The sequence below is a fragment of the Diceros bicornis genome, chromosome 15 (genome assembly GCF_020826845.1).
Source record: "Diceros bicornis minor isolate mBicDic1 chromosome 15, mDicBic1.mat.cur, whole genome shotgun sequence".
NCBI classification, from domain to species: Eukaryota; Metazoa; Chordata; class Mammalia; order Perissodactyla; family Rhinocerotidae; genus Diceros; species Diceros bicornis.
Window position 1 is genome coordinate 38,800,797 of NC_080754.1, and position 25,816 is coordinate 38,826,612.

At 37.4% G+C, this 25,816-nt stretch overlaps 1 protein-coding gene across 1 annotated transcript in view; it reads right to left on the bottom strand.

The window, feature by feature from the left end:
- VPS8 (VPS8 subunit of CORVET complex) overlaps window positions 1-25,816 on the bottom strand; it is a 257,252-nt gene that overhangs the window by 112,718 nt on the left and 118,718 nt on the right. The window contains exons 25-28 of the mRNA XM_058556181.1: window positions 18,659-18,701; window positions 17,175-17,247; window positions 16,763-16,882; window positions 984-1,055 (exon numbers count right to left, since the gene is read on the bottom strand). Coding sequence (XP_058412164.1) covers window positions 984-1,055; window positions 16,763-16,882; window positions 17,175-17,247; window positions 18,659-18,701 — 308 coding nt within the window. The remainder of the gene's footprint in view (window positions 1-983; window positions 1,056-16,762; window positions 16,883-17,174; window positions 17,248-18,658; window positions 18,702-25,816) is intronic.

The following is a 25,816-nucleotide window of genomic DNA, read 5'->3' on the forward strand; positions in this document are numbered from 1 at the left end:
GGGAGCCATAGAACAATATTAGGTAGAGAAGAGGCAAGATCACAAACTAAAGGAGGACAAGGTTAGGTATAGAGACCATTTAGGAAGGTATTTTGGAAATCTAGGTGAAAATTCTCCATATTAGCCACCTGGATGAAACTGGCATTATTTGAGAGCTTAGCAATCCTGTTCTCATATTCCTCACTGCCTATCTTACAAGGTCAATAAATAGCTCAAGTGAAATAATGTATATAAATGTGCTTTGAAAATTATAAAGAACTATTATAAATGTAATGCATTAATGTTATGCACAACTAGAGAACATTTTAATTTTGGTCTCTTGTCCAAAATCATCTAAAAGTCGCTAAGAGGAAGAAATCTCTGTCTTACAGCCAAGTGAACAGGATGAAAACTCTAAGCTTTCAACTGCGAGAAGAAACTGGCCTGGGTGAAGCTGTGCAGATGGAAAGGAAAAAATCTGTCTCTGCATTCATTCATTAGTACCAGCATGAATCTCAAAATAGCTTTGGACTGAATCTAGTGAGATTCAGACTGGGATGATCATCTTTGTGTGCCTCAAATCATTCTTAAGTGTCGCCCATCATGTCGGTGCCAGGGTGAAAACTACAGCAAAACTACCTCAGCAACACAGGGATGATGGCATGAGACAAAAGGAGATTCTTCACATTAATTATTTTCTCAAAGCACTCTGAAGTTAGTCTCTATTATTGCATGTAATCATACTAATATAGCAATTATCACAATATGCAGTTCTCAAGAGTAGCACCCTGTATTCTAGTATCCAGTCTAAAGCTGAGACACATTAAATTTTCTTTGAATGAATGATTAGTATCTCATTCAACTTTTGAAGACAAAGACATCATAATAAAATTTTTAAATGATTGTAATATATCACTTAAGATTCTTTTAGAATTTGCTATAAAACAATTCAATTTTCTTAACATAAACATCAACACAAAGACCTGTATTTTTTGAATACTTACTTTCAACAAAATATCCACAATACGTTGTTGATATTCTACAGCTTGCTTGTCATTTTTAAAATCTTCAAAAGTCTAAAAGGGAGAAAGAAATTTTTAAAAGTAATTATTATTTGCAAATTTCAGAAGGAAACAAAATATTAAATTCTTATTAACAGTGAAGTAAATTCCCAAATAAGATAACCATTCTTCATCAGTTTTTTCCTTATATACCTTTAATAATAACTTATTTTTAGTGAGTTAAGTAGAAAACTACAACATTTAATATTGCATGGTATCTGAAACTTTAAAAATAGATAAAAGCATAAAAATACAGTGATTATCATGCAACCAAAAAGTGATTCGAGAAAGGAAGGCAAAGTTTATAGGCAATGAAAAAGAAAAAACACTAATGGCAAGAGGTAATTTGTGAGCAAGGGTTTGAGAAGGATGAAATACATGTTACATGCTCAGCCATCACTCCATCTACGCTATTTGGAAATAATAACTGAAATACAGTCTATTAATTGTCACGAAAAATAATTTTCATGATATCCACGATAACTAAGAAAAAATGATGTTCAAAGACATTTAAAAAAATCATTATGGTAAAACTGTCACAATGTTAAACTCTTGCAAGCCAACATATGAGGAATAGGCGTCCTATTTTCAAAACACTGCCAAGTACAGCACTTTTTATTTCATGTCCCTGCTCAAGTAGAGCCAAATATATTTTGAATAGAACATGCACCAAAGTAAATGGCAGCACCAGATTCTGAAAATACCTAGTACCTACAGGTATGAAGGAAGTGAAATTGTATTTGCTATCAAAAAATTGAAATGAGGGCCAGCCCAGTGGCACAAGCGGTTAAGTGCGCACACTCCGCTGCGGCAGCCCGGGGTTCACCGGTTCGGATCCCGGGCACGCACTCATGCACCACTTGGCAAGCCATGCTGTGGTGGCATCCCATATAAAGTGGAGGAAGATGGGCATGGATGTTAGCCCAGGGCCAGTCTTCCTCAGCAAAAAAAAAAAAAAAAAAGAGGAGGATTGGCAGACGTTAGCACAGAGCTGATCTCCACACCAAAAAAAAAAAAAAATTGAAATGAAAATATTTATTGAATAATAAGAAGGATGAAAGACTTGAAGATCTTTCTTATGGTTTTCACTCAGCACATTAGGCTCTTAGAAATGTTTAAATCCACATAGCAATAATTTATTGCTTATTTTCCTGAAACAAGAAAATAGACTACATAGTGTCCCAATAGATTAAAAAAAAAAAGGAATTTCACAGCCACGAACTTTCAAGACTACATTGTAGATACTTTCAAACTAGAATTCTTGCTGTTCTTTAAATGGGCCCTGAACATCCCCATTCTCCAAAGTACCTTTGCCCATGCTGTTCTCTTTTAGCATGCCCCTCCTTCCTGTCTCCTGTCTGACACACAGTAAGCCCTTTAAACAAACGACTGCTGATTTGTCTAGTTAATTGCGGCGAAAAATAAAATCCTTTCCTTTTTTTAACTTTTTCTTCAGCTAGACTGCTTTGCTGCCAGTTAGTTGAGAAATGCTGAAATGAGTTACCAAGGAGACTGTAGGAACTCTTAATCTGGAAAGCTCAAACAGAAGACATTCTGATGTTTAAGTGAGTTAGATATGACCCTGCCCAAAGACAGACAGAGGCACTAGGAAGTCTCTCAGTTCTGTCTTCAGGTTTATGAGAACAACAAATGTGTACACGTTCACACACATACCCCCTCCCCAGCCTGCCAAAAGGAGATGTCATGGTGCCGGTACAAACAGAAGGTACTATCTGCTAATACAAGTGCTATTCAAATAAAACACAAAAACATGGAGAATTAACATATGTATAAAAAACTACAGCAGTGACAGCAAGTAAAAAAGAATTTCTTTATCATTTTCTCTTTGGTAGCATGTATTTACTGCTTTGAAGCAGATATTGAAAGTTTACTTTCATAAACATAATTAAGTGGTGATATACTACATTATGAATATCATGATATACATAATGACATATTTGGGTTGTAGTTAACAAAATGGCACACCATTGTTAAAACATTATCATTCCACAAAGATGCTTCTAATTAGACAATGCTTGTTAGAGGAATAATATGCAAAGATGTCCTAATGGAGGATGACATAGTTTAGAAGCACAAAGGTAGACCTAAAACTCAAGTCCAAAGTCATCTGTGAATTTGCTCATAAAAGTTTCTTTCTGGGGGGCCGGCCTGGTGGTGTAGTAGTTAAGTTCGCGCGCTCCATTTTGGTGGCCTGGGGTTCACAAGTTTGGATCCCAGGTGCAGACCTACACACTGTTCATCAAGCCATGCTGTGGCAGTGTCCCACATACAAAATAGAGGAATATTGGCACAGATGTTAGCTCAGCAACAATTGTTGTCAAGCAAAAACAGGAAGACTGGCAACAGATGTTAGCTCAGGGCTAATCTTCCTCACCAAAAAAAAAAAAAAAAAGCTTCTTTCTGTAGTCCCTTAAAAATTATTATAGAGATTCTGTAAGATAATGATAGTTGGCTAAATCCTAACCCAGGGGTCAATAAATATTCTCTGTAAAGGGCCAGAGAGAAAACATTTCAGGCTTTGTGGGCTACATGTGGTCTCTATAACATTCTTCTTCTGTTTTTATAACCCTTAAAAATGTAAAAAATATTCTTAGATTGCACAGGCAGAGGCCAAATGGAGCTGGATTTGGTTCATGGGCTGTAATTTGTGGACCCCTGTCCTAGTATCTTCACACATCCCCCAAATAAGATCCCTGTATGAAAAAAAAAAACAGCAAAAACAATCACCCAAAACCCAGGCTAATGGGAAAACTAGAAGGACAACAAACACTACAAACTTTCACTTACATAAAAGTGGGAAAATCAACATCCCAAACTAGCAAAGTTGGCTCTAAAGCCCATAACACCATAAAGAAGTCAGGATAGAACTGGGTAGAAGAAAGGAGGGTGTGACAAGGTTTTACTGGTACCAGAACACCTATAATATCAAACAGAATTCACCTCCAGAAGAAAAGAGAGATCTACCCTTGGTGAGGAAATACTGAGATCAGGTCTGAGACCCGGTGGACCAGAGCACCAGCCAAGAAGACGATCAAAAGAAGGGGTGGATCAGAGGTCTTGGTAAGATATGGCTTTTGGGATAGTGGGAGCTACCTTGGTATGGTGATTTATTTCTTGGAGGCTTCATGGAAAAGAAGGAAGTGGCTCAAGATAAAGGTCCTACTAAAATAAGATAATATCAAAGATTGAGAAGATGATAGACTACCCTCAAAAGCCACTATTTATTTAATAAATTGTACTTAATTAGAGCAAATGAAGAAGGCACTTGAACTAGGAAAACCAGTAGGTAATTTCCCTCCACTATCCAAGAAGGTCACCTATTATTACAGGCCCAGAAAAACCTAACACAAAAAATGAGAATAAAAACAGCAGATGAAGGCATTCCAGAATAAAAGAAAATAAAAACTAGCTATAAAGTAGAAGTAAACTGTAACAATATCCCAATATATGTTAAATATATTTAAATATACAATTGCAGATTTGGAAGAACATCACAAAACAAAAATTTAAGAATTCAGAAAAGAAATGAACAAAAAGCAGAAAGATATGAACTAGGACCTAACGGAACTCAGGAAAAAAACCTGAAAAAAAAAAAGACAAAGTCATCTCAGAAATGAAGACAGATTTATAAGCTAGCAAGGTGGAATAAATATGACCAAAAGTACAGGAAGAGAAATAGAGAATGTAAATAAAAAGAACCAAGAAAATGAAATGTAAACAAAGAAGTTAAAAGAGATCAAAGAAAAGGTGATAAATATAGAAGATATAGAAGATACAATATACAAATAATTGGAGTTTCTGAAGATGAAATACAAAATACAGTCATGCACCATATAACAATGTTTCAGTCAACAACAGACCACATATATGAGGGTGGTCCCATAAGATTAGTACCATTTGGCCTAGGTGTGTAGTAGGCTATACCATCTAGGTTTGTATAAGTACACTTCATGATGTTTGCACAATGATGAAATCACCTAACGATGCATTTCTCAAAATGTATCCCTGTCATTAAGCAACACATGACTGTAATAAAGCATAAAAAGTATTTAAATCTATAACTCAAGGAAACTTTCTTGAAATAAAAAGATTCAAATTCACATATTGAAAGGGCCCATGGTATATATAGTAAAACTAACCCAGAAAGTCACTTCTGAGTGATACCTTGGAGTAAAACTTTAGTCTTTAATTATAAGGAAAAAAGTATTCTGGTTCTGTGGGAAAAACGACTGAGTCCCTGGAAAAGTTAAGAAAAATCAGGTTATCATCAGTTTTCTTGAGAGCAATGTACAGAACAAGGTAGGAAGGAGGCGATTTTTATTTTAATTTATCAAAATTTTAAAATTGTACAATAGTAGGGAAAACATTACATTGAATCCTCATCACTCAGAAAACTACACTGAAAACTACAAAATATGGCTGAGAAAAACTAAAGATGACTTAAATAAATGGAACAATATACCTTTTCATGGGTCAGAAAACTCAATATTGCTAACATGTCAATTCCCAAATTGACTAAACATTGAACACAATCCTAATCAAAATTCCAGCAGGCTTTTGGAGAAATTAATAAGATAACTCTAAAAATTCACATTGAAAAGCAAAAAACCTACAAAAGACAAAGCAGCCTTGAAAAAGAACAAAAACATGGGGAGGTAACATAAGGTGATTTCCATACTTATAAAGCTACAGAAATCAAAACAGTGTGGTAGTAATGGCATGAAGATAGACAAATGGACCAATGGCACAGAACAGAGTTCAGAAGTAGACCCACACACAAACAGATAACAGATCTTTGACAAAGTACAACGACAATTCAGTAAAGAAAGGACAGTCTTCATCAAATGGTGCACTAAGAGTTGGATATCAATATGCAAAAAAAAAAAAAACTTGTATCTAAACCTTGCATCACATGCAAAAATATCTTCAGAATGGATCATAGATCTAAATGTAAAACCAAAAACCATAAAACTTAGAAAACATAAGAGAAAATCTTTCCAACCTTGGGCTAGGCAAACATTTCTTAGATATGACACCAAAAGCATGAACCATAAAACAAAGCTGATTAAAAATTAAAATTTAAAACTTCTGCTAGTCAAAAGACATTGTTAGGAGAATGAAAAGATAAACTACAGACTGCGAGAAAACATTTGCTAAGCTTATGTAATCTGATAAAGAACTTGTATCTAGAATTTATAAAGAACTCTCAAAACCCAACAAGAAAACAAACACTAGTTTAAAACGTGGGCAAAAAATGGGCACAAAATTTAAATAGATATTTCACCAAAGAGAATATATAGGGCTGGCCCCGTGGCTTGGCGGTTAAGTGCGTGCGCTCCGCTACTGGTGGCCCGGGTTCGGATCCCAGGCACGCACCGACGCACCGCTTCTCCAGCCATGCTGAGGCCGTGTCCCACATACAGCAACTAGAAGGATGTGCAACTATGACGTACAACTATCTACTGGGGGGCTTTGGGGGGGAAAAAAAAAAAGGAGGAGGATTGGCAATGGATGTTAGCTCAGAGCCAGTCTTCGTCAGCAAAAAGAGGGGGATTGGCATGGATGTTAGCTCAGAGCCAGTCTTCCTCAGCAAAAAGAGGAGGATTAGCAAGGATGTTAGCTCAGGGCTGATCTTCCTCACGAAAAAAAAAAAAAAGAGAGAGAATATATAGATGGTAAATATATCTTCTTTGCTAATATATTTTAATGAAAAGATGTTTAACATTATTAGTCAGAAGGAAAATATAAATTAAAACCACAATGAGATACCACTACACACCTATTAGAATGGTCAAATTAAAAAGATCAACCATACCAAGTGTTGGTGAGAAGATGAAGGAAAGGACCTTCTCATATACTACTGGTAGGAATGTAAAATGGTAGAACCACTTTATAAACAGTTTCAGTTTCTTATGAAGTAAAATAATACACTTAACAAATGACCCAGTAATTCCATTCTTTGGTATTTACTCAAGAGAAATAAAAATATATGTCCACACTAAGGCCTATATGTAAATGTTCATATTAGCTTTATTCATAATAGCCTAAAACTGGAAATAACCCCAAGGATCATCTACTAGTAAATGGATCAACAAAGTGTATATCCATAAAATAGAAAATTACAGGGGGGCAGAGTTAAGATGGCGGCATAGGCAGACTCTGAACTCACCTCCTCCCGTGGACACAGCCAATTTACAACTACTCGTGGAAAAATTACCCCTGAGACAGAACTGAAAACTGGATAAGAGGAACTCCTGCAACAACGGACAATCCTAACTGAGGTAGAAGAGGCAGAGGCTCCCTTCTGGAGAGGAAAAACACCGCCTTCACAAGCCGCCAGCTTCACGGTCGCCGGGAGCAGCTCACAGGTACGCAGCCTCCCTGGAGGCGCGGGGTCCTGAGCCGGGGAGTGCCCCTGCTGTGGGCATTTTGTGGACCCAGCACAATCAACACCAGCAGCATAATATCTGACTTTGCCTGCTACTAAAACATTGGGGAGCACCCCCAGAAAACCCGGTTCACAAAGAAACTAAAACTGGCTCTTAAAGGGCCCACGCACAAACTCACCCGTTCCAGAAAGCATCCTAAAATCACCAGAAAGAAAGGTGCACAGTGCTTTGGTGACAAGAGACTCACCTAATAGGCCCTGAGTGCATCTCGGTGAGAGGTGAGACCTCTCTAGGGACTGAGACATTGGCGGCAGCCATTGTTGTGGCCTGGTGTGAGCATGCTGACACAGACGCCATTGGAGTTCTCCCTGAGGCCTGCTAGCCCAGGGTCTGCTCCACCGCCTAGAGCACCGATTTAATCCAGCTCAGCCAGGGCAGGCAGCCCACCCTAGAGACTGGCCCCACCCAACAACAAGCCCTCAGGCAACGTGTGGGCCTGCATAGATTGGTGACTGGATTCTCTGCAGCCTGGCAACTGAGCCGACTTGAGCGGGGCAGGGTGTGCACAAGGAGCAGGTGGAGAGTGTGGGGCGGTGGCGGAGTGTGTGGGGCTCTCGCCGTGGAGAGACTGGGTCCCCTTCGGGAGGTCGGGGTGCTCACACGGGGCAGGACTGTGTTGACTGTGTGTGTGGACCTGTGGGCGGCAGGGCTTGTCAGCTGCAGGGATTGTCAGCTGCAGAAGACTTGTGCTTCTCAAAGACCCACATAGGAGGTTTGCCCCACCTTCCAAAGCCTGAAACAATTGGGTGCTCCTGTGCCTGAGGCCAGCCCCACCCAGCTGCAATCCTCAGAGAGCTGACAAGAGACATAATAGGCTAGAGGCTTACTGCAATTGTAAGGCCCTGAGCCTAACAACCTGCCACGCTGGGGGCCTACTCAGTTAAAAGAAATACTGCAACACAAATGTGGTATTAGAACTTACAGCCAACTGGGCTGGGGCTCCCCACACCTGATAAAGAGACTGAAGGGCCCACAACAACTACAAGCAGCTGAGCATTACAACAGCTGGCCAGGAGCATAACTCAGCCTCCCTGGGCGCCTATAGGGAGAGCTAACAGGCCACAATAGAAGGACACACGTAGCCCACATAGGGGCCACCCCTGGAACATTGAGAACTGAGGGAAGCACACTGGAAACCTCCTAAGGCATCACTTACATAAGGTCACCTATCCAAGAGCAGGAGACGTAGCTGACCTACCTAATACATAGACACAAGCACAGGGAAAGAGGCAAAATGAGGAGGCAAAAGAATACATTCCAAGTAAGGGAACAGGACAAAACCCCAGAAAAGGAACTAAGTGAAACAGAAATGAGCAACCTACCTGACAGAGAGTTCAAACTAAGAGTGTTAAGGATGCTCACTGATCTGGGGAGAAGAATAGATGAACTCAGTGAGAATGTCAACAAAGAAATGGAAGATATAAAAAAGAACCAATCAGAAATGAAGAATACAATACTGGAAATGAAAAATTCATTAGAGGGACTCAAAAGCAGAGTAGAGGATACAGAAGAACGGATCTGTGAGCTGGAAGAAAGACTAGAAGAAATTACCCAAGGTGAACAGGTAAAAGAGAAAAGAATTAAAAAGAGTGAGGACAGTCTAAGGGACCTCTGGGACAACATCAAGCGCACTAACATCCGTGTTATAGGTGTCCCGGAAGGAGAAGAGCGAGACAAGGGGGCAGAGAATCTATTTCAAGAAATAATAGATGAAAACTTCCCTAACCTAAGGAAGGAAACAGACATCCAGGTACAGGAAGCACAGAGAGCCCCAAACAAGATAAACCCAAAGAGGCCCACACCAAGACACATCATAATCAAAATGTCCAGAATTAAAGATAAAGAGAGAATCCTAAAAGCCGCAAGAGAATGTCAAGTTACATACAAAGGAAACCCCATAAGGCTATCAGCTGACTTCTCAGCAGAAACCTTACAGGCTAGAAGAGAATGGCACGATATATTTAAAGTGCTAAAAGGAAAAAACTTACAGCCAAGAATACTCTACCCAGCAAGGTTATCATTCAAAATGGAAGGAGAGATCAAAATTTTCCCAGATAAGCAAAAATTAAAGGAGTTTGTCACCAAGAAACCAGTGCTACAAGAAATGTTAAAGGGACTGATTTAAGGGGAAAAGAGAAGACTACAAATAGGAAAAATTATCTATTTCCATGATTAGAACATAATGGATACAAATACACAAAAAAGAGGTTAGATATGATATCAAAAACATAAAAGGAGGGAGGAGGGGAGTTAAAGAGTACAGCTTTCAGACAGAGGTCAAACTAAAGTGACCATCAATTCTGTATAGAAGAAGTAAGGAACAGAGAAGGAATACTAAAACACTGAGAAAAAAAAAAAAGTTAAAAAATGGCAGTAAGTACATACTTATCATTCGCTACTTTAAATGTCAATGGACTAAATGCTCCGATTAAAAAGCATAGGGTGGCTGACTGGATAAAAAAACAAGACCCGTATATATGCTGCATACAAGAGACACACTTCAGACCTAAAGACACTCACAAACTGAAAGTGAAGGGATGGAAAAAGATACTCCATGCAAATGGCAATGAAAAGAAAGCTGGGGTAGCAGTACTCATATCAGACAAAATAGACTTTAAAACAAAAACTGTAAAAAGAGACAAAGAAGGGCATTACATAATGATCAAGGGAACAATCCAACAAGAGGATGTAACACTTGTAAATATCTACGCACCCAATGTAGGTGCACCTAAATATATAAAGCAATTATTAACAGACATAAAAACGGAAATAGACAGTAACACAATAATAGTAGGGGACTTTAACACTCCACTTACACCAACGGATAGATCATCCAAACGGAAGATCAATAAGGAAACACTGGCCTTAAACGACACACTAGAACAGATGGACCTAGTAGATATATACAGAGCATTCCATCCAAAAACCGAAGAATACACGTTCTTTTCAAATGCACATGGAACATTCTCCAGGATTGATCACATATTAGGCCACAAAACAAGTCTCCATAAATTTAAGAAGATTGAAATAATACCAAGAATCTTTTCTGACCACAACGGTATGAAACTAGAAATCAACTATAGGAAGAAAATCAGAAAGGCCACAAATACGTGGAGATTAAACAAAATGCTACTGAACAACAACTGGGTTAACGAAGAAATCAAAGAAGAAATCAAAAAATACCTGGAGACAAATGAAAATGAAAATACGACATGCCAGAATTTATGGGATACAGCAAAAGCGGTTCTAAGAGGGAAGTTTATAGCGATACAGGCCTATCTCAACAAACAAGAAAAATCTCAAATAAACAATCTAACAATGCACCTAAAGGAACTGGAAAAAGAAGAACAAACAAAGCCCAAAATCAGTAGAAGAAGGGAAATAATAAAAATCAGAGCAGAAATAAATGAAATAGAGACCAAAAAAACAATAGAAAAAATTAATAAAACCAAGAGCTGGTTCTTTGAAAAGATCAACAAAATTGACAAACCTTTAGCTAGACTCACCAAGAAAAAAAGAGAGAAGGCACAAATAAGTAAAATCAGAAATGAAAGAGGAGAGGTTACAACAGACACCTCAGAAATACAAAAGATTATAAGAGAATACTATGAAAAGCTATATGCCAACCAATTCGACAATCTGGAAGAAATGGATAAATTCTTAGAATCATACAACCTTCCAAAACTGGATCAAGAAGAAGTAGAGAATTTGAATAGACCAATCACCAGTAAGGAGATCGAAACAGTAATCAAAAACCTCCCCAAAAATAAAAGTCCAGGACCAGACGGCTTCCCTGGTGAATTCTACCAACATTCAAAGAAGACTTAATACCTATCCTTCTCAAACTCTTCCAAAAAATTGAGGAGGGGGGGAAGCTCCCTAACTCATTCTACGAAGCTGACATTACCCTGATACCAAAACCAGACAAGGACAACATAAAAAAAGAAAATTACAGGCCAATATCACTGATGAACATCGATGTGAAAATCCTCAACAAAATACTAGCAAATCGCATACAACAATACATTAAAAAGATTATACACCATGATCAAGTGGGATTTATTCCAGGTATGCAGGGATGGTTTAACATTCGCAAATCAATCCACGTGATACACCACATTAATAAAATGAAGAACAAAAATCACATGATCATCTCAACAGATGCAGAGAAAGCATTTGACAAGATACAGCGTCCATTTATGATAAAAACTCTGAATAAAATGGGTATAGAAGGAAAGTACCTCAACATAATAAAGACCATATATGAGAAACCCACAGCTAATATCATCCTCAATGGTGAAAAACTGAAAGCTATCCCTCTAAGAACAGGAACCAGACAAGGATGCCCACTGTCACCACTCCTATTTAACATAGTATTGGAAGTCCTAACCAGAGCAATCAGGCAAGAGAAAGAAATAAAAGGGATCCAAATTGGAAAGGAAGAAGTGAAACTGTCACTATTTGCAGATGACATGATTTTATATATAGAAAACCCTAAAGAATCCTCCAGAAAACTTTTAGAAGTAATAAACGAATATGGTAAAGTTGCAGGATACAAAATCAACATACAAAAATCAGTTGCATTTCTGTACACTAACAACGAAGTAGCAGAAAGAGAAATTAAGAATACCATCCCATTTACAATTGCAACAAAAAGAATAAAATACCTAGGAATAAACTTAACCAAAGAGGTGAAAGATCTGTACACCGAAAACTATAAAACATTTCTGAAAGAAATCGAAGAAGACACAAAGAAATGGAAAGATATTCTGTGCTCTTGGATTGGAAGAATTAACATATTTAAGATGTCCATGCTTCCTAAAGCCATCTATAGATTCAATGCAATCCCTATCAAAGTTCCAACAACATTTTTCACAGAAATAGAACAAAGAATCCTAAAATTTATATGGAACAACAAAAGACCCCGGATAGCTAAAGGAATCCTGAGAAAAAAGAACAAAGCTGGAGGTATCACACTCCCTGATTTCAAAATATACTACAAAGCTATAGTAACCAAAACAGCATGATACTGGCACAAAAACAGACACACAGATCAATGGAATAGAATCGAAAGCCCAGAAATAAACCCACACGTCTATGGACAGCTAATCTTTGACAAAAGAGCCAAGAACATACAATGGGGAAAAGAAAGTCTCTTCAACAAATGGTGTTGGGAAAACTGGATAGCCACGTGCAAAAAAATGAAAGTAGACCCTTACCTTACACCATACACAAAAATTAACTCCAAATGGATTAAAGACTTGAATGTAAGACTTGAAACTATGAAAATTCTAGAAGAAAACATAGGCAGTACACTCTTCGACATCGGTCTTAGCAACATCTTTTCAAACACCACATCTGACCGGGCAAGAGAAACAATAGAAAAAATAAACAAATGGGACTACATCAAACTAAAAAGCTTCTGCACAGCAAAGGAAACCATCAACAAAACGAAAAGACAACCTAACAATTGGGAGAAGATATTTGCAAACCATACATCTGATAAGGGCTTAATCTCCAAAATATATAAAGAACTCATGCATCTCAACAACAAAAAAACTAACAACCCAATTAAAAAATGGGCGAAAGACCTGAACAGACATTTCTCCAAAGAAGATATACAGATGGCCAACAGACACATGAAAAGATGTTCAAAATCACTAACTATCAGGGAAATGCAAATCAAAACTACAATGAGATATCACCTCACGCCCGTCAGAATGGCTATAATTAACAAGACAGGAAACAACATGTGTTGGAGAGGATGTGGAGAGAAGGGAACTCTCATACACTGCTGGTGGGAGTGCAAACTGGTCCAGCCACTATGGAAAACAGTAAGGAGATTCCTCAAAAAATCAAGGATAGAACTGCCATATGATCCAGCTATTCCACTGTTGGGTATTTATCCAAAGAACTTGAAAACACCAATTTGCAAAGGTACATGCACCCCTCTGTTCATTGCAGCGTTATTCACAATAGCCAAGACTTGGAAGCAACCTAAGTGCCCATCAAGGGATGAATGGATAAAGAAGCTGTGGTATATATACACAATGGAATACTACTCAGCCATAAGAAACGATGAAATCCAGCCATTTGTGACAACATGGATGGACATTGAGGGTATAATGCAAAGTGAAATAAGTCAGAGGGAGAAGGTCAAATACCGTATGATTTCCTTCATTAAGTAGTAGATAATAACAACAATAAACAAACACATAGGGACAGAGATTGGATTGGTGGTTAGCAGAGGGGAAGGGGGGAGGGAGGAGGGTGAAAGGGATAATTCGGTACATGTGTGTGGTGATGGGTTGTAATTAGTATTTTGGTGGTGAACATGATGTAATCTATGCTGAAATAGAAGTACAATGATGTACACCTGAAATTTTTACAATGTTATAAACCAATGTTACTGCAATAAACAAAAAATTAAAAAAAAAAAAAAAAAAAAAGAAAATTACACAGCCATAAAAAGGAACCTACTGATATAAGCAACAGCATGGATAAATTTCAAAAGCATTACTTTAAGTGAAAGAAGTCAGAAAAAACTACGAAGCGTAGGATTCTATTTAAATGATATACCAGAAAAGGCAAAACTATAGTGTCAGAAAGTACTGGGACTGACTACAAAACTGCAAAAGTGACCTTTTTGGCGGGATGAAAATGTTCTATGTCTATATTGTAGTAGTGGTTAGAAGATTGTGTACATTTTTTTTCCCCTCCAAAGCCCCAGTAGATAGTTGTATGTCATAGGTGCACATCCTTCTAGTTGCTGTATGTGGGATGCGGCCTCAGCATGGCCGGAGAAGCAGTGTGTCGGTGCACGCCTGGGATCTGAACCCGGGCCGCCAGTAGCAGAGCGCGCGCACTCAACCACTAAGCCACGGGGCCAGCCCAGAAGATTGTGTACATTTGTCAAACTCTTCTTTTGAAATGAGTGAATTATATTTTGTATAAATTATACTTCAAGAAAGCTAAATTTAAAAACTTTACTTGAAAAAATATTCCTAAATTTAAAAAAGCAAGGAAAGTGATTTAAAAATCTGTCACCATCCCTATTTAGGAATGCAGCCAATACTTCATGCAGGCATGGAAGGAAACCTCCACTTGCCTTTTAGGCATTTAAAATTCATAAAATACAAAAGAGAACTAATTACTACATCTCCCCTGGACCCTCACCACCCCCTGTCCCCTTCCCCCAACTCCTGGGAAGCTTGTTTCTCCTTTCATTCCCTACTGAATCCACAAATAAACCACTATATATCCAGTTCACCCAGCAGAAATCTGGGAATTTTTGATGCTTCCCATTTGTCTTATTCTTCACTTCCAACTGTACAGTAAGCCCTAAATTTTAGGCCAATTCGCCTCCTAAAATATCTTTCGAATTCTTCCATGTCTTAGTGTCCCCACTGTTAAGCCCTCATTCACGCCACGATTATCTTCTATCTAGATTACCACAAAAATTTGCTAACAGATCTTCTTGCCTACAGTCTTATTTCATTTCAATCCATTTTCCATACAACAGTCAGAATTTTTCTAAACTACAAATCACGATATTCCTCTACGTAAAAGGCTTCAATGGCTATCTGCTCCCCTTGTGTAAAGTCCAAACTTCTTACCATGGACTACAAAACTCAGTCTCTACCTACCTCTCTGGATTTGTCTCTCTCTGTAGGCTTCCTTACACTTAAAAGATGCGGCCACGATGAATTTTTTTCAATTCCTTGAACGCACATTGCTCTGTCTGGTTTCCAGGTCTTTTTACATATTCTGTCCTTCTGCCTAGAATATTTTTCTTTAACCTTAACCTAACTTCTACTCATCCTTTGAGACTCAAAGTGGACATCATTTCATCCAAGAAAGCTTCCCTAGCCCTCCATTAGACTCCCCACCTAAGTGTTGCTACAGCACCCTGCACCTCTCCAATGGCATGTATTACACTGTGCTATAATTACTTCTCTACAATCTGGATCTTCTTCCTCCACAAAGGCAGGGTCTCTAACTCATCAGCCAAGGGTGCACCCCCAATGAGTACAGTATGTGTGATACACTAGGCATTCAAACACTTGTCAAGCAAATGAGAGACTGTATTGCAGCCTTACTATCAATCTCAATATCATAATTCAGACAACAGCCTAATTCCAAACCATCTCCAGTGCTACTACAGCTCTTAAAAAAAAAAGAAAATTAGGTAAAATTCTTTGTTGCTCTCTATCATTCTTTCTGAACCTCCTGCCCACCCCACCACTTTCTGCTTCTTTTTTCCTATGTGCCAGACACCAAGTACCTTTATGTTCTCTTCTGGATGTCAAAGGTCTCCTAAAACAACTAGATCTGATTTCCAATTCTAAGTTACTTTTCCCTTCTTCCTATGAAATTAAAGTTACTACTTCTGAAGTCAGATTTTCAAATTAAACTAATTCAAAGTATGATATAATTGGAATCTTAACCTTCTCATGAGCACTTTTTAAATTTAACAGTGTATTATTTAACTTATAAAAGTACTATATGCTTATGAGAGATATTTGCCCCATCTCACTGAGTTAGTCACTATTAATATTTAGGTGTATTTCCTTCCTGTCTTTTTTCTCCTAATATTGTGCATATATAATATTTGTGTGTGTTCTATACATTTGTGAGCCCGCTGCTTCACTAAACACTGTAATATAAGCACTGTCCAGATATCAAAAGCTTTTTAAAATATAATTACAGAACTACTTAATTGGGAAGATATATCATGTTTTATTTAATTATTCCCCTGGAGGCATTTTCACAGAGAACTTGGCTCACCCAAATCCATCTTTAATTAAACATGCGTAATAGGATGTTTTTTCAGCAGGAAGCTTCCGCGTTCCATTTCAACTCCTGTTATTTACACTATCACCACCACCAACATGTCCTTCAGAGCCTTCTTCTGGATTTCATATGCCAACTAATATAATTTACAAAATCAAAGACGCACCACATCTAACTCTGCTTTCTTTAACTTTTTGATAAGGATATGTTAGAAAGAGAGAGAGAGACACACACAAGGAGAGAAGGAGGAGGAATGGAGAGAGGGAAGGAGGGGAAGAAAGAGAGAGAAAGAATTAGAAAATATGGGTGGTACAACAGAATTAAAAATCTGAAACCTTGACTTACTGCTAGGGCATAAAAATTATAACTGCAAAAGGATTATTATTTGTCTTTCTATTACAAAAACATTATCACCCTGGCTCCTTTTAAAACACTAAAATCATATCATTCATCTCTTACCAGTGCCAACACATTTAGAAATTCTCTCGTATCAAAATGTAGCAAAGTCCGAATATAGGGATAGATTTCTTCCTCAGGGGAAGCTTCTGCTGAATGCAGGCGAATTAGAAATTCAAAAACCTGCAGGTTGAAAGAAAAGTTGATTATTTTCTCATCTTACGAAATATTTTGCCAAAGCAATGATTCCCATTTGGATGAAACAAAGGCAGGTTGAATTAGTTTAAATTGCCACTATGTTATAACTTCTGTCACCTCTCCCAGCTATGATTATTGGCTTCAGTGATGGTGAGTAGGCTCTCTCCTACCACAGCTAACAGCTCCTGATCCACGTGTAACCCTCAAGTACAATTCATCTTTACTGCATCTTAACAAGAGGTGTAGATAGTAAAAATGCTGTGAAGATAGCACCAACCTGGTTTTTAACCAAGGGAACAAGATCTTCAGGGATGTCACCAAGGGGATAGGCACGGCCTGCTAGACAACAGCTAGAAGAAAAGAAAGAGAATAGATTTGGTAACTTGTAACGGGCTAACTTCCAGGTTGTTTCTCAAACCCAGGATACTAGCTTGATTTTTAAGCAGGCTCAGCTTTTGCCAATTAGGTCAAGTTCAAACCCACATCAAGATGACAGCCAGTTCAGAAATGTGGGCGACAGGGAGGGTGGTGAAGTAACACACTCTGTGACTGAGTAGGGACTTTTACTTCTAAGGAATAAGGACAGACTATCTAAAAGACTCACACCCAGCATCTAGAAAGAAGCTAACGGCACCATTAGACTGTGGTTTACCTGTTATAAGCTTGATGTTCTCAGAGACTTTTAAACCAGTGGCTCTAAAAACAGTGATTAAAGATGGAAAATGAGCTAGGCTAATAAATGTCTGGAAAATGTCTGCAATTGGACAAGCCTTCAGGGAGAGTTAGACTCTCACGAGAAATTTAACTATACAGTTTTACTACCAAATCAGACTTTCCTTACGGCTAATGACTTGCCTTGTGGGCTGAATTATAAAAATATCTTCTCAATATGTCCTCATTTTTTCTGTTTTTTTGGGGGGAGGGTGGCGTTAATTTTAAACCTATTTGAACTAGTCATCAATTTAAATGTTAGATTAGAGACAGCTGGATACCAGCAGATTCTAAGAAGTTTAAAGTACAGATGATAGAGTACTAGGTAAATGCTGCATAAGTTCTACACTAAAGAATCAACGTAACGTGTGAAATGGGTCTCAAAGTTAATTCTGACGCTAGATAGTAACTAAAATGATGCTCTGGCAGGTTCTGCCACCTTCCTGCCTGCCTGCAGGCTGGTAGCCAGTTATCTATCTAAAATTCTATCAGGACACAATTCTGAGCCAGGATAGTCTAGTGGGAAAAACTCTGTTCCAAGGAGTAAAGAGCTAAACATTTCAGCTTTACCTCTGTCACTAACTTGCATGATTTAAACAAACCTCTTGCCCTTATATATAAAATAGAGACAACACATATCCCGCAGAGTTGTCTGTAGTAAAAGTAAAATACTCTACCCATCAGGGTTTCTCAACTCAGCCCTATTGGTAATTTGGGAGAGATAATTCTTCGTTGTGCGGACTACCCTGTGCATTGTAGGATGCTCAGCAGCATCCCTGGCCCCTTCCCACTAGATGCCAGCAACATCTCTCCCCTAGCCCCAGTTGCGACAAGTAAAAATGTCTTCAGACATTGTCAAATGTCTGCGGGAGTGGGCATAGGGGACAAAATCACCCATGGTTGAGAAGCACTGCTATACAAGAAAGAATACTGAAAAATGAAAAGCACTATATACATAAGAGATGACATTACCTCTAAGAATACAGGGGGAAAATTATAGAGGGAGCATACACACAGATAAATAAATAAATAAATAAATAAATCTCTTACCTAATATATACAAGAAGCTTGTTGCCCATAACAACTTGCTCATCTAAGATAGAAAAAGTATCTTTAGCAATTCTCTCTCAAAACCTTTTCATAAATATAATCTTTATGTAGAAACAAAAAATAAAACTTGGCATTTCAGGTAAGTATAAGTCCAAATAACAGAAAATTCAGATAAGACCACTTTATGATTTTTAGAATTTCCATTAGATTCTTTTCACAGACACAAAATCAATGAGTCATTCAAGGGTACATGTAGAAGGAACAGATCTGAGGGCAGACTTCTACGTATTGTTGGCTTAACCAATAGCTTGGGACCAGGGGAAGGTGTAGAGCAGGCAATGAGTTGATGAATTATAGATCATGACCAATTATTTAATATTAAGGCACAACTATAATGTCTTCTCTTTTGAAATATGGACTCTTACCACCTACAGTGCTCTAGAGCTGAGAAGGCCATTGTTCGCAGATGTTTAAGCGACTCGGAGTAAATGATCTTTAGGACCCTTTGTATTCTAAGTTATGTCTAAAATGTAAGATGCTGTCATCTGGTAATATAAACCTATTTCTTGGTTAAAAGAAATAGGATATAGAATTAGACCAAGCTTTAGACCAAGGGGTCAAGAACAACAGAGAATAGAGGAGGAGCATCAAGAGTGGGTGAACTGATCAGTAATTGTTGTGTGTAGACTATAGGAATTTGTGGTTAGTAATAACGATGAGCTGAAGTTTCTATTTTTGACATAGAAATACTGGACATAACGCAAGCAAGTGTACATCTCTAATCATAATCCTTCATAAATACTCCAAATTTGTGCTGTTATAAGAGCAAATAAACTTGAACTGCTCAAAATTATATAATTACACTCAGATTCAATTCCAAATTTTTAAAAATTAATAAACTTTATTTTTTAGAGAAGTTTTAATTAGGTTCACAGCAAAACTCAGTGGAAGGTAGAGATTTCCCATATACTCCCTATCCACACATCACATAACCTCCCCCATCAACATCCTGCACTAGAGTGGTACATTTCTTATAATCAATGACCCAACGTTGATAACACATTATCACCTAAAGTCCCAAGTTTACTTAAAAGTTCACTCTCGGTGTTGAACAGGTTTTCACCAACGTACAACAACATGTATTCACCATAATGGTACCATACAGAATAGTTTCACTGCCCTAAAAATCCTGTGCTCTGCCTATTCATCCCTTCATCCCCCCTAAGCCCCAGCAATCACTGATCCTTTTACTGTCTCCATAGTTTTGCCTTTTCCACAATGTCATATAATTGGAATCATACAGTACATAGCCTTTTCAGATTGGCTTCTTTCACTTAGTAACATGCGTTTAAGTTTCTTCCATGTCTTTTCATGACTTGATAGCTCATCTCTTTTTAGTGCTGAATAATATTCCATTATATGGATGTACCACGGTTTATTTATCCATTCACCTACCAAAGAACATCTTGGTTGATTCCAAGTTTTGGCAATTATGAAGAAAGCTGCTATAAACATCTGTGGCAGGTTTTTGTGTGAACATAAGTTTTCAACTCCTTTGGGTCAATACCAAAAAAAAGTGGGATTGCTGGATTACATGGTAAGAGTATGTTTACTTTTGTATGAAACCACCAAACTGTCTTTCACAGTGGCTGTACCATTTTGCATTCCTACCAGCAATAAATGAGAGTTCCTAGATTCACATGCTAGCCAGAATTTGGTGCTGTCAGTGTTCTAGATTTTGGCCATTCTAATAGGTGTGTGTACCGCTATCCTACTGTTGTTTTAATTTGTAATTCCCTAATGATGTTGAACATCTTTTCATATGCTTACTTGCCATCTGTATATCATCTTTGGTAAGATGTCTGTTCAGATCTTTTGCTCATTTTTTAATCAGGTTCTTTATTTTCTTACTGTTGAGTCTTAAGAGTTCTTGGTATAGTATGGATAACAGTCTTTTGCAAATATTTTCTCCCAATCTGTGGATTATCTTCTTATCCTCTTGACATTGTCTTTTGCAGAGCAGAAGTTTTTAATTTGAACGAAGTCCAGCTTATCAATTATTTCTTTCAGGGATAGTACCTTCCTTTCATGGATGGTGTTGTATCTAAACATTCATCACCATAACCACAGTCGGTTAGGTTATCTCCTATGTTATCATCTAGATGTATCATAGTTTTGCATTTTACAATTAGGTCTATGACTCACTTTGAGTTAATTTTTGTGAAGGGTGTAAGATCTCTGTCTAGATTCATTTTTTTGTATGTGAATGTCCAGTCGTTCCAGCACTATTTGTTGAAAAGACTATCTTTGCTCCAATGCATTGCCTTTGCTTCTTTGTCAAAGATCAGTTGACTATATTTATGCAAGTCTATTTCTGGGCTCTCTATTCTATTCTACTTATCTATTTTCCTATTCTTTCACCAATATCACACCATCTTGATTATTGTAGCTTTATAGTAAGTCTTAAGTCAGGTAGTGTCAGTTCTCCAATTCTGTTCTTCTCTCACAACACTGACTTAGCTATCATAAGTCGTTTGTTTCTCAATATAAATTTTAGAATCAGTTTGTTGATATCCAAAAAAATAACTTGCAATTTTGATTGGGATTGTATTGAATGATCAAGTTGGGAAGAAATAACATCTTGACAATATTGAGTCTTCCTATCCATGAACATGGAATCTCTCTCAATTTATTTAGCTCACTTTGACATCTTCTTGACAGAGTTTTCAGTTCTCCTCATATAGATCTTGGACATATTTTTTTAGGTTTATACATAAGTATTTCATTTTTTAGCGTGCTAATATAAATGGTAATGTCATTGTAATTTCAAATTCCAGGTATTCACTACAGGTATATGGTCATTGTAATTTCAAATTCCAGGTATTCACTACAGGTATATGGGAGAGCAATTGTCTTTTGTATATTAACCTTATATCCTGCAACCTTGCTACAATTGCTTATTAGTTCCAGGAGTTTTTGGTCAATTCTTTTGGATTTTCTACATAGATGATCCTGTCACCTGTGAACAAAGACAGTTTTCTTTCTTTCTTTTCAATCTGTATACCTTTTATTTCCCTTTCTTGTCTTTTTGCATTAGCTAGGACTTCCAGTATGATGTTGAAAAGCAGTGGTAAGAAAGGGACATCCTTGTCTTGTTCCTGATTTTTGTGGATAAGCTTCAAGTTTCTCACCATTAAGTATGACATTAGCTGTAGGATTTTTGTAGATGCTCTTTATCAAGTTGAGGAGGTTTTCCTCTATTCCTAATTGTCTGAGAGTTTTTATCATGAATGGGTGTTGAATTTTGTCAAATGCTTTTTCTGCATCTATTGATATGATCATGTGATATTTCTTCTCTATCCTATTGATGTGATGGAATATGTTAATTTTCAAATGTTGAAGCAGCCTTGCATGCCTGGAATAAATCTCACTTGACTGTGGTATAAATTATTTTTATACATCATTAGATTCAATTTGTTGAGGATTTTTGCATCTATGTTGATGAGAGATACTGGTCTGTAGTTTTCTCTTCTTGTAATGTCTTTGTCTGGTTTTGGTACTAAGGTAATAATGCTGGCCTCGCAGAATGAGTTAGGAAGTATTCCCGCAGCTCTGTCTTCTGGAAGAGATTGTAGAGAATTGGTATAATTTCTTCCTGAAATGTTTAGTAGAATTCACCAGTGAAACCCATTTGGGCCTCGTGCTGTTTTGGAAGGTTATTAATTTTATTGATTAAATTTCTCCAATATATATAGGCCTATTCAGATTGTCTATTTCTTCTTGTGTGAGTTTTGGCAACTGTATCTTTCAAAAAATGGGTCTGTTTCATCAGGATTATCAAATTGTGGGCATAGAGTTGTTCATAATATTCCTTTATTCGTTTAATGTTCATGGGATCTGTACTGATGTCCCCTCTTTCATTTCTGATATTAGTAAATTGTGTCTTCTTTCCTTTTTTTTCTTAGCCTGGCTAGAGGCTTACTGATTTTAGAAATACCTTTTGGTTTCAACAAAACCAAAAAAAAATCAACAATTTCCTCTTATTGATTTCCTGTTTCCGATTTCACTGATTTCTCCTCTAATTTTTATTATTTTTCTTCTGCTCATTTTGGATTTAATCTGCTCTTCTTTTCTAAATTTCTAAGGTGGATGCTTAGAGTATTGATTGTAGATCTTTCTTCTTTTGTAATATATGCATTCAATGTTATAAATTTCCCTGTAAGCAGTGCTTTTGCTGCATCTCACAAATTTTTATAAGTATTTTCATTTAGTTCAAAATATTCTTAAATTCCTCTTGAGAGTTCTCCTTTGTCCCATGTGTTATTTAGAAGTGTGTTGCTTAATCTCCAAGTATTTTGGGATTTTCCAGCTTTCTTTCGCTTATTGTTTTCTAGTTTGAGTCCATTGTGGTCTAAGAGTAGGCATTGTATGATTTCTATTCTTTCAAATTTGTTAAGGTATGTTTTATGGCCCAGAACACCGTCTATCTTGGTGAATGTTTCATGCAAGCTTGAGAAGAATGTGTAATCTGTTGTTGTTGGATGAAGTAGCCGATAGATGTCAATAATACCCAATCGAATGATGGTGCTGTTGAGTTCAACTATGTCCTTACTGATTTTCTGCTTGCAGGATCTGTTCATTTCTGATACAGGGCTATTAAAATTTCCAACTATAATAATGGATTTAACTATTTCTCCCTGTCATTTTATCAGTTTTTGCCTTATGTATTTTAACAACACTGTTGTTAGGTGCCTACACATTAAGGATTGTTATGTCTTCTTGGAGTACTGACCTCTTTATCACTATGTAATGCTTCTCTTTATCCCTGATAACCTTCTTCACTCTGAAGTTGGCTCGGTCTGAAATTAATATTAGTAGAAAGCTACTCCTGCTTTCTTTTGATTAGTGTTAACACAGTATATCTTTATCCATTTCTTTACTTAATGTGTCTTTACATTTAAAATAGGTTTCTTGCACACAACACTTAATGGGGTCTTGTTTTTTGATCCATTCTAACAATCTTTTTATTGGTATATTTAGACTATTGATGTTTAAAATGATTATTAATATCTACCACATTTTACTCTTTTCTATTTCTTGTCCTTGTTCTTTATTCCTACTTTTGTCTTCAACACTTTTCTGCCTTTTGTGGTTTTAATTGAGCATTTTACACGATTCCATTTTCCCCTCTTTCATAGTATGTCAATTACGCATCTTTTTTTTAGTTGTTGCCCTTGAGTTCGCAATAGACAATTACCACTAAGCCAAGTCCACTTTCAAATAACATTATACTGCTTCACGGGTAGTGCAAGTACCTTGTAATAACAAAATACATGCAATTTCTCTCTCCCATACCTGTATCCTTGCTGTCGTACATTTCATTTATACGTAAGCGCACACACACACACAAACGTACACAATCAAACATTGTTGCTATTATTATTTTAAACAAACTGTTATCTGATAGATCAATTAAGAATAAGAAAAAATAAAAGTTTTTATTTTACCTTTACTTATTCATTCCCCGATGCTCTTCCTTTCTTGGATCTGAGTTTCTTACCTATATTATTTTCTTTCTCTCTAAAGAGCTGCTTTTAACATTTCTTGCAAGACAGTTCTATTGGTAACAAATTCTCTCAATTTTTGTTTGTCTGAGAAAGTCTTTATTTCTTCTTCACTGTTGAAGGATAACTTTGCAGGGTACAAGATGCTATGTTGGTGGGTTTTTCTGTCAACGCCTTAAATATTTTCCTCCACTCTCTTCTTGCTTGCATAATTTCTGAGAAGTAGAATGTAATTCTCATTTTTGCTCCTCTACAGGTAAAGCACTTTTCTCCTCTGGCCTCTTTCAAGATCTTTTCTTTGTCTTTTATTTTCTGCAGTTCAGATATGACATGCCTATGTGTCATTTTTTTGCTCCTTATCCTCCTTGGTGTTCTCCAAGCTTCCTGTGGATCTGTGGTTTGGTGATGGACATTAATTTGGGAAAATTCTCAGTCATTATTGCTTCAAATGTTGCTTCTGCTCCTTTCTCTCTTTCTTCTCCTTCTGATATTCCAATTACATGTATGTTACACCTTTTGTAGTTGTCCACAGTTCTTGGATATTCTGTTCTTTTTTTTTTCCAGTCTTTTTCTCTTTGCTTTTCACTTTTGGAGCTTTCTATTGTTATGTCCTCATGCTCAGAGATTCTTTCCTCAGCCATGTGCAGGCTATTAAGAAGCCCATCAAAGACATTCTTCATTTCCGTTACAGAGTTTTTGATGTCTAACATTTCTTTTTGATTCTTCCTTAGAATTTCCATCTCTCTGTTTATATTATCCATCTGTTCTTGCATGTTGTCTATTTTTTCCATTAAAGTCCTTAGCATATTAATCATAGTACTTTTTTTAAATTCCTGGTCTGATAATTCCCACATTCCTGCTACATCTAAGTCTGGTTTTGATGCTTACTCTGTCTCTTCAAACTGTGTTTTTAGCCTTTTGATATGCCTTGTAATTTCTGAAAGGCACACATGTTGCACTAGGTAAAAGGCACTGCAGTAAATAGGCCTGAAGTCATGTGGTGGTAGGGTGTGGGGGCAGGGGAAGCCTCCTACTATTAGGTCTCAGTCTTTTGGTGCCGTGCCTCTAAATGTGAACTTCAACAGTGCTCCTCAGTTTTTTTTCTCCCTTTAGGTGAACCACGATGGGTTGAAGGTATTTCCCTTCCCTCAGGTTATTTAGGCTCTGATAAAACCCCAGCAGGTCAGGTTTTGACAAAATAGTTTTTTTCAGGGCAGACCTAAGAAAAACAGAATACTCTGGCATATTTCAAAATGGTTCCTTTTCCCCTCCCCCTGCGGAAGTACAGGGATTTTTCTCTGATATTCACTGCAAGAACCTGGCAGCAGTCCTGGAGATAAATCTTACAAAATTGTGGGGGCTCCCCTGTGACTGGCTCCCCCTGGAGCTTTTAGATCTCAGACTTGTCCACACTGAGCCTCCAGCAATTTGTCAATTACAATTCCAGCTTTCCTATCCCAGCACTGGTTCCTGCAGAGTTGTCTGCTCCCATTAAGTTGTGATTCTCTGTGTTTGCCTGTCTCTCTAGTTTTTGGTGCAGTGGTGTTGGCCTGTGACCTCACTTCTCTGGCAGATCTAAGAAGAGCTGTGGATT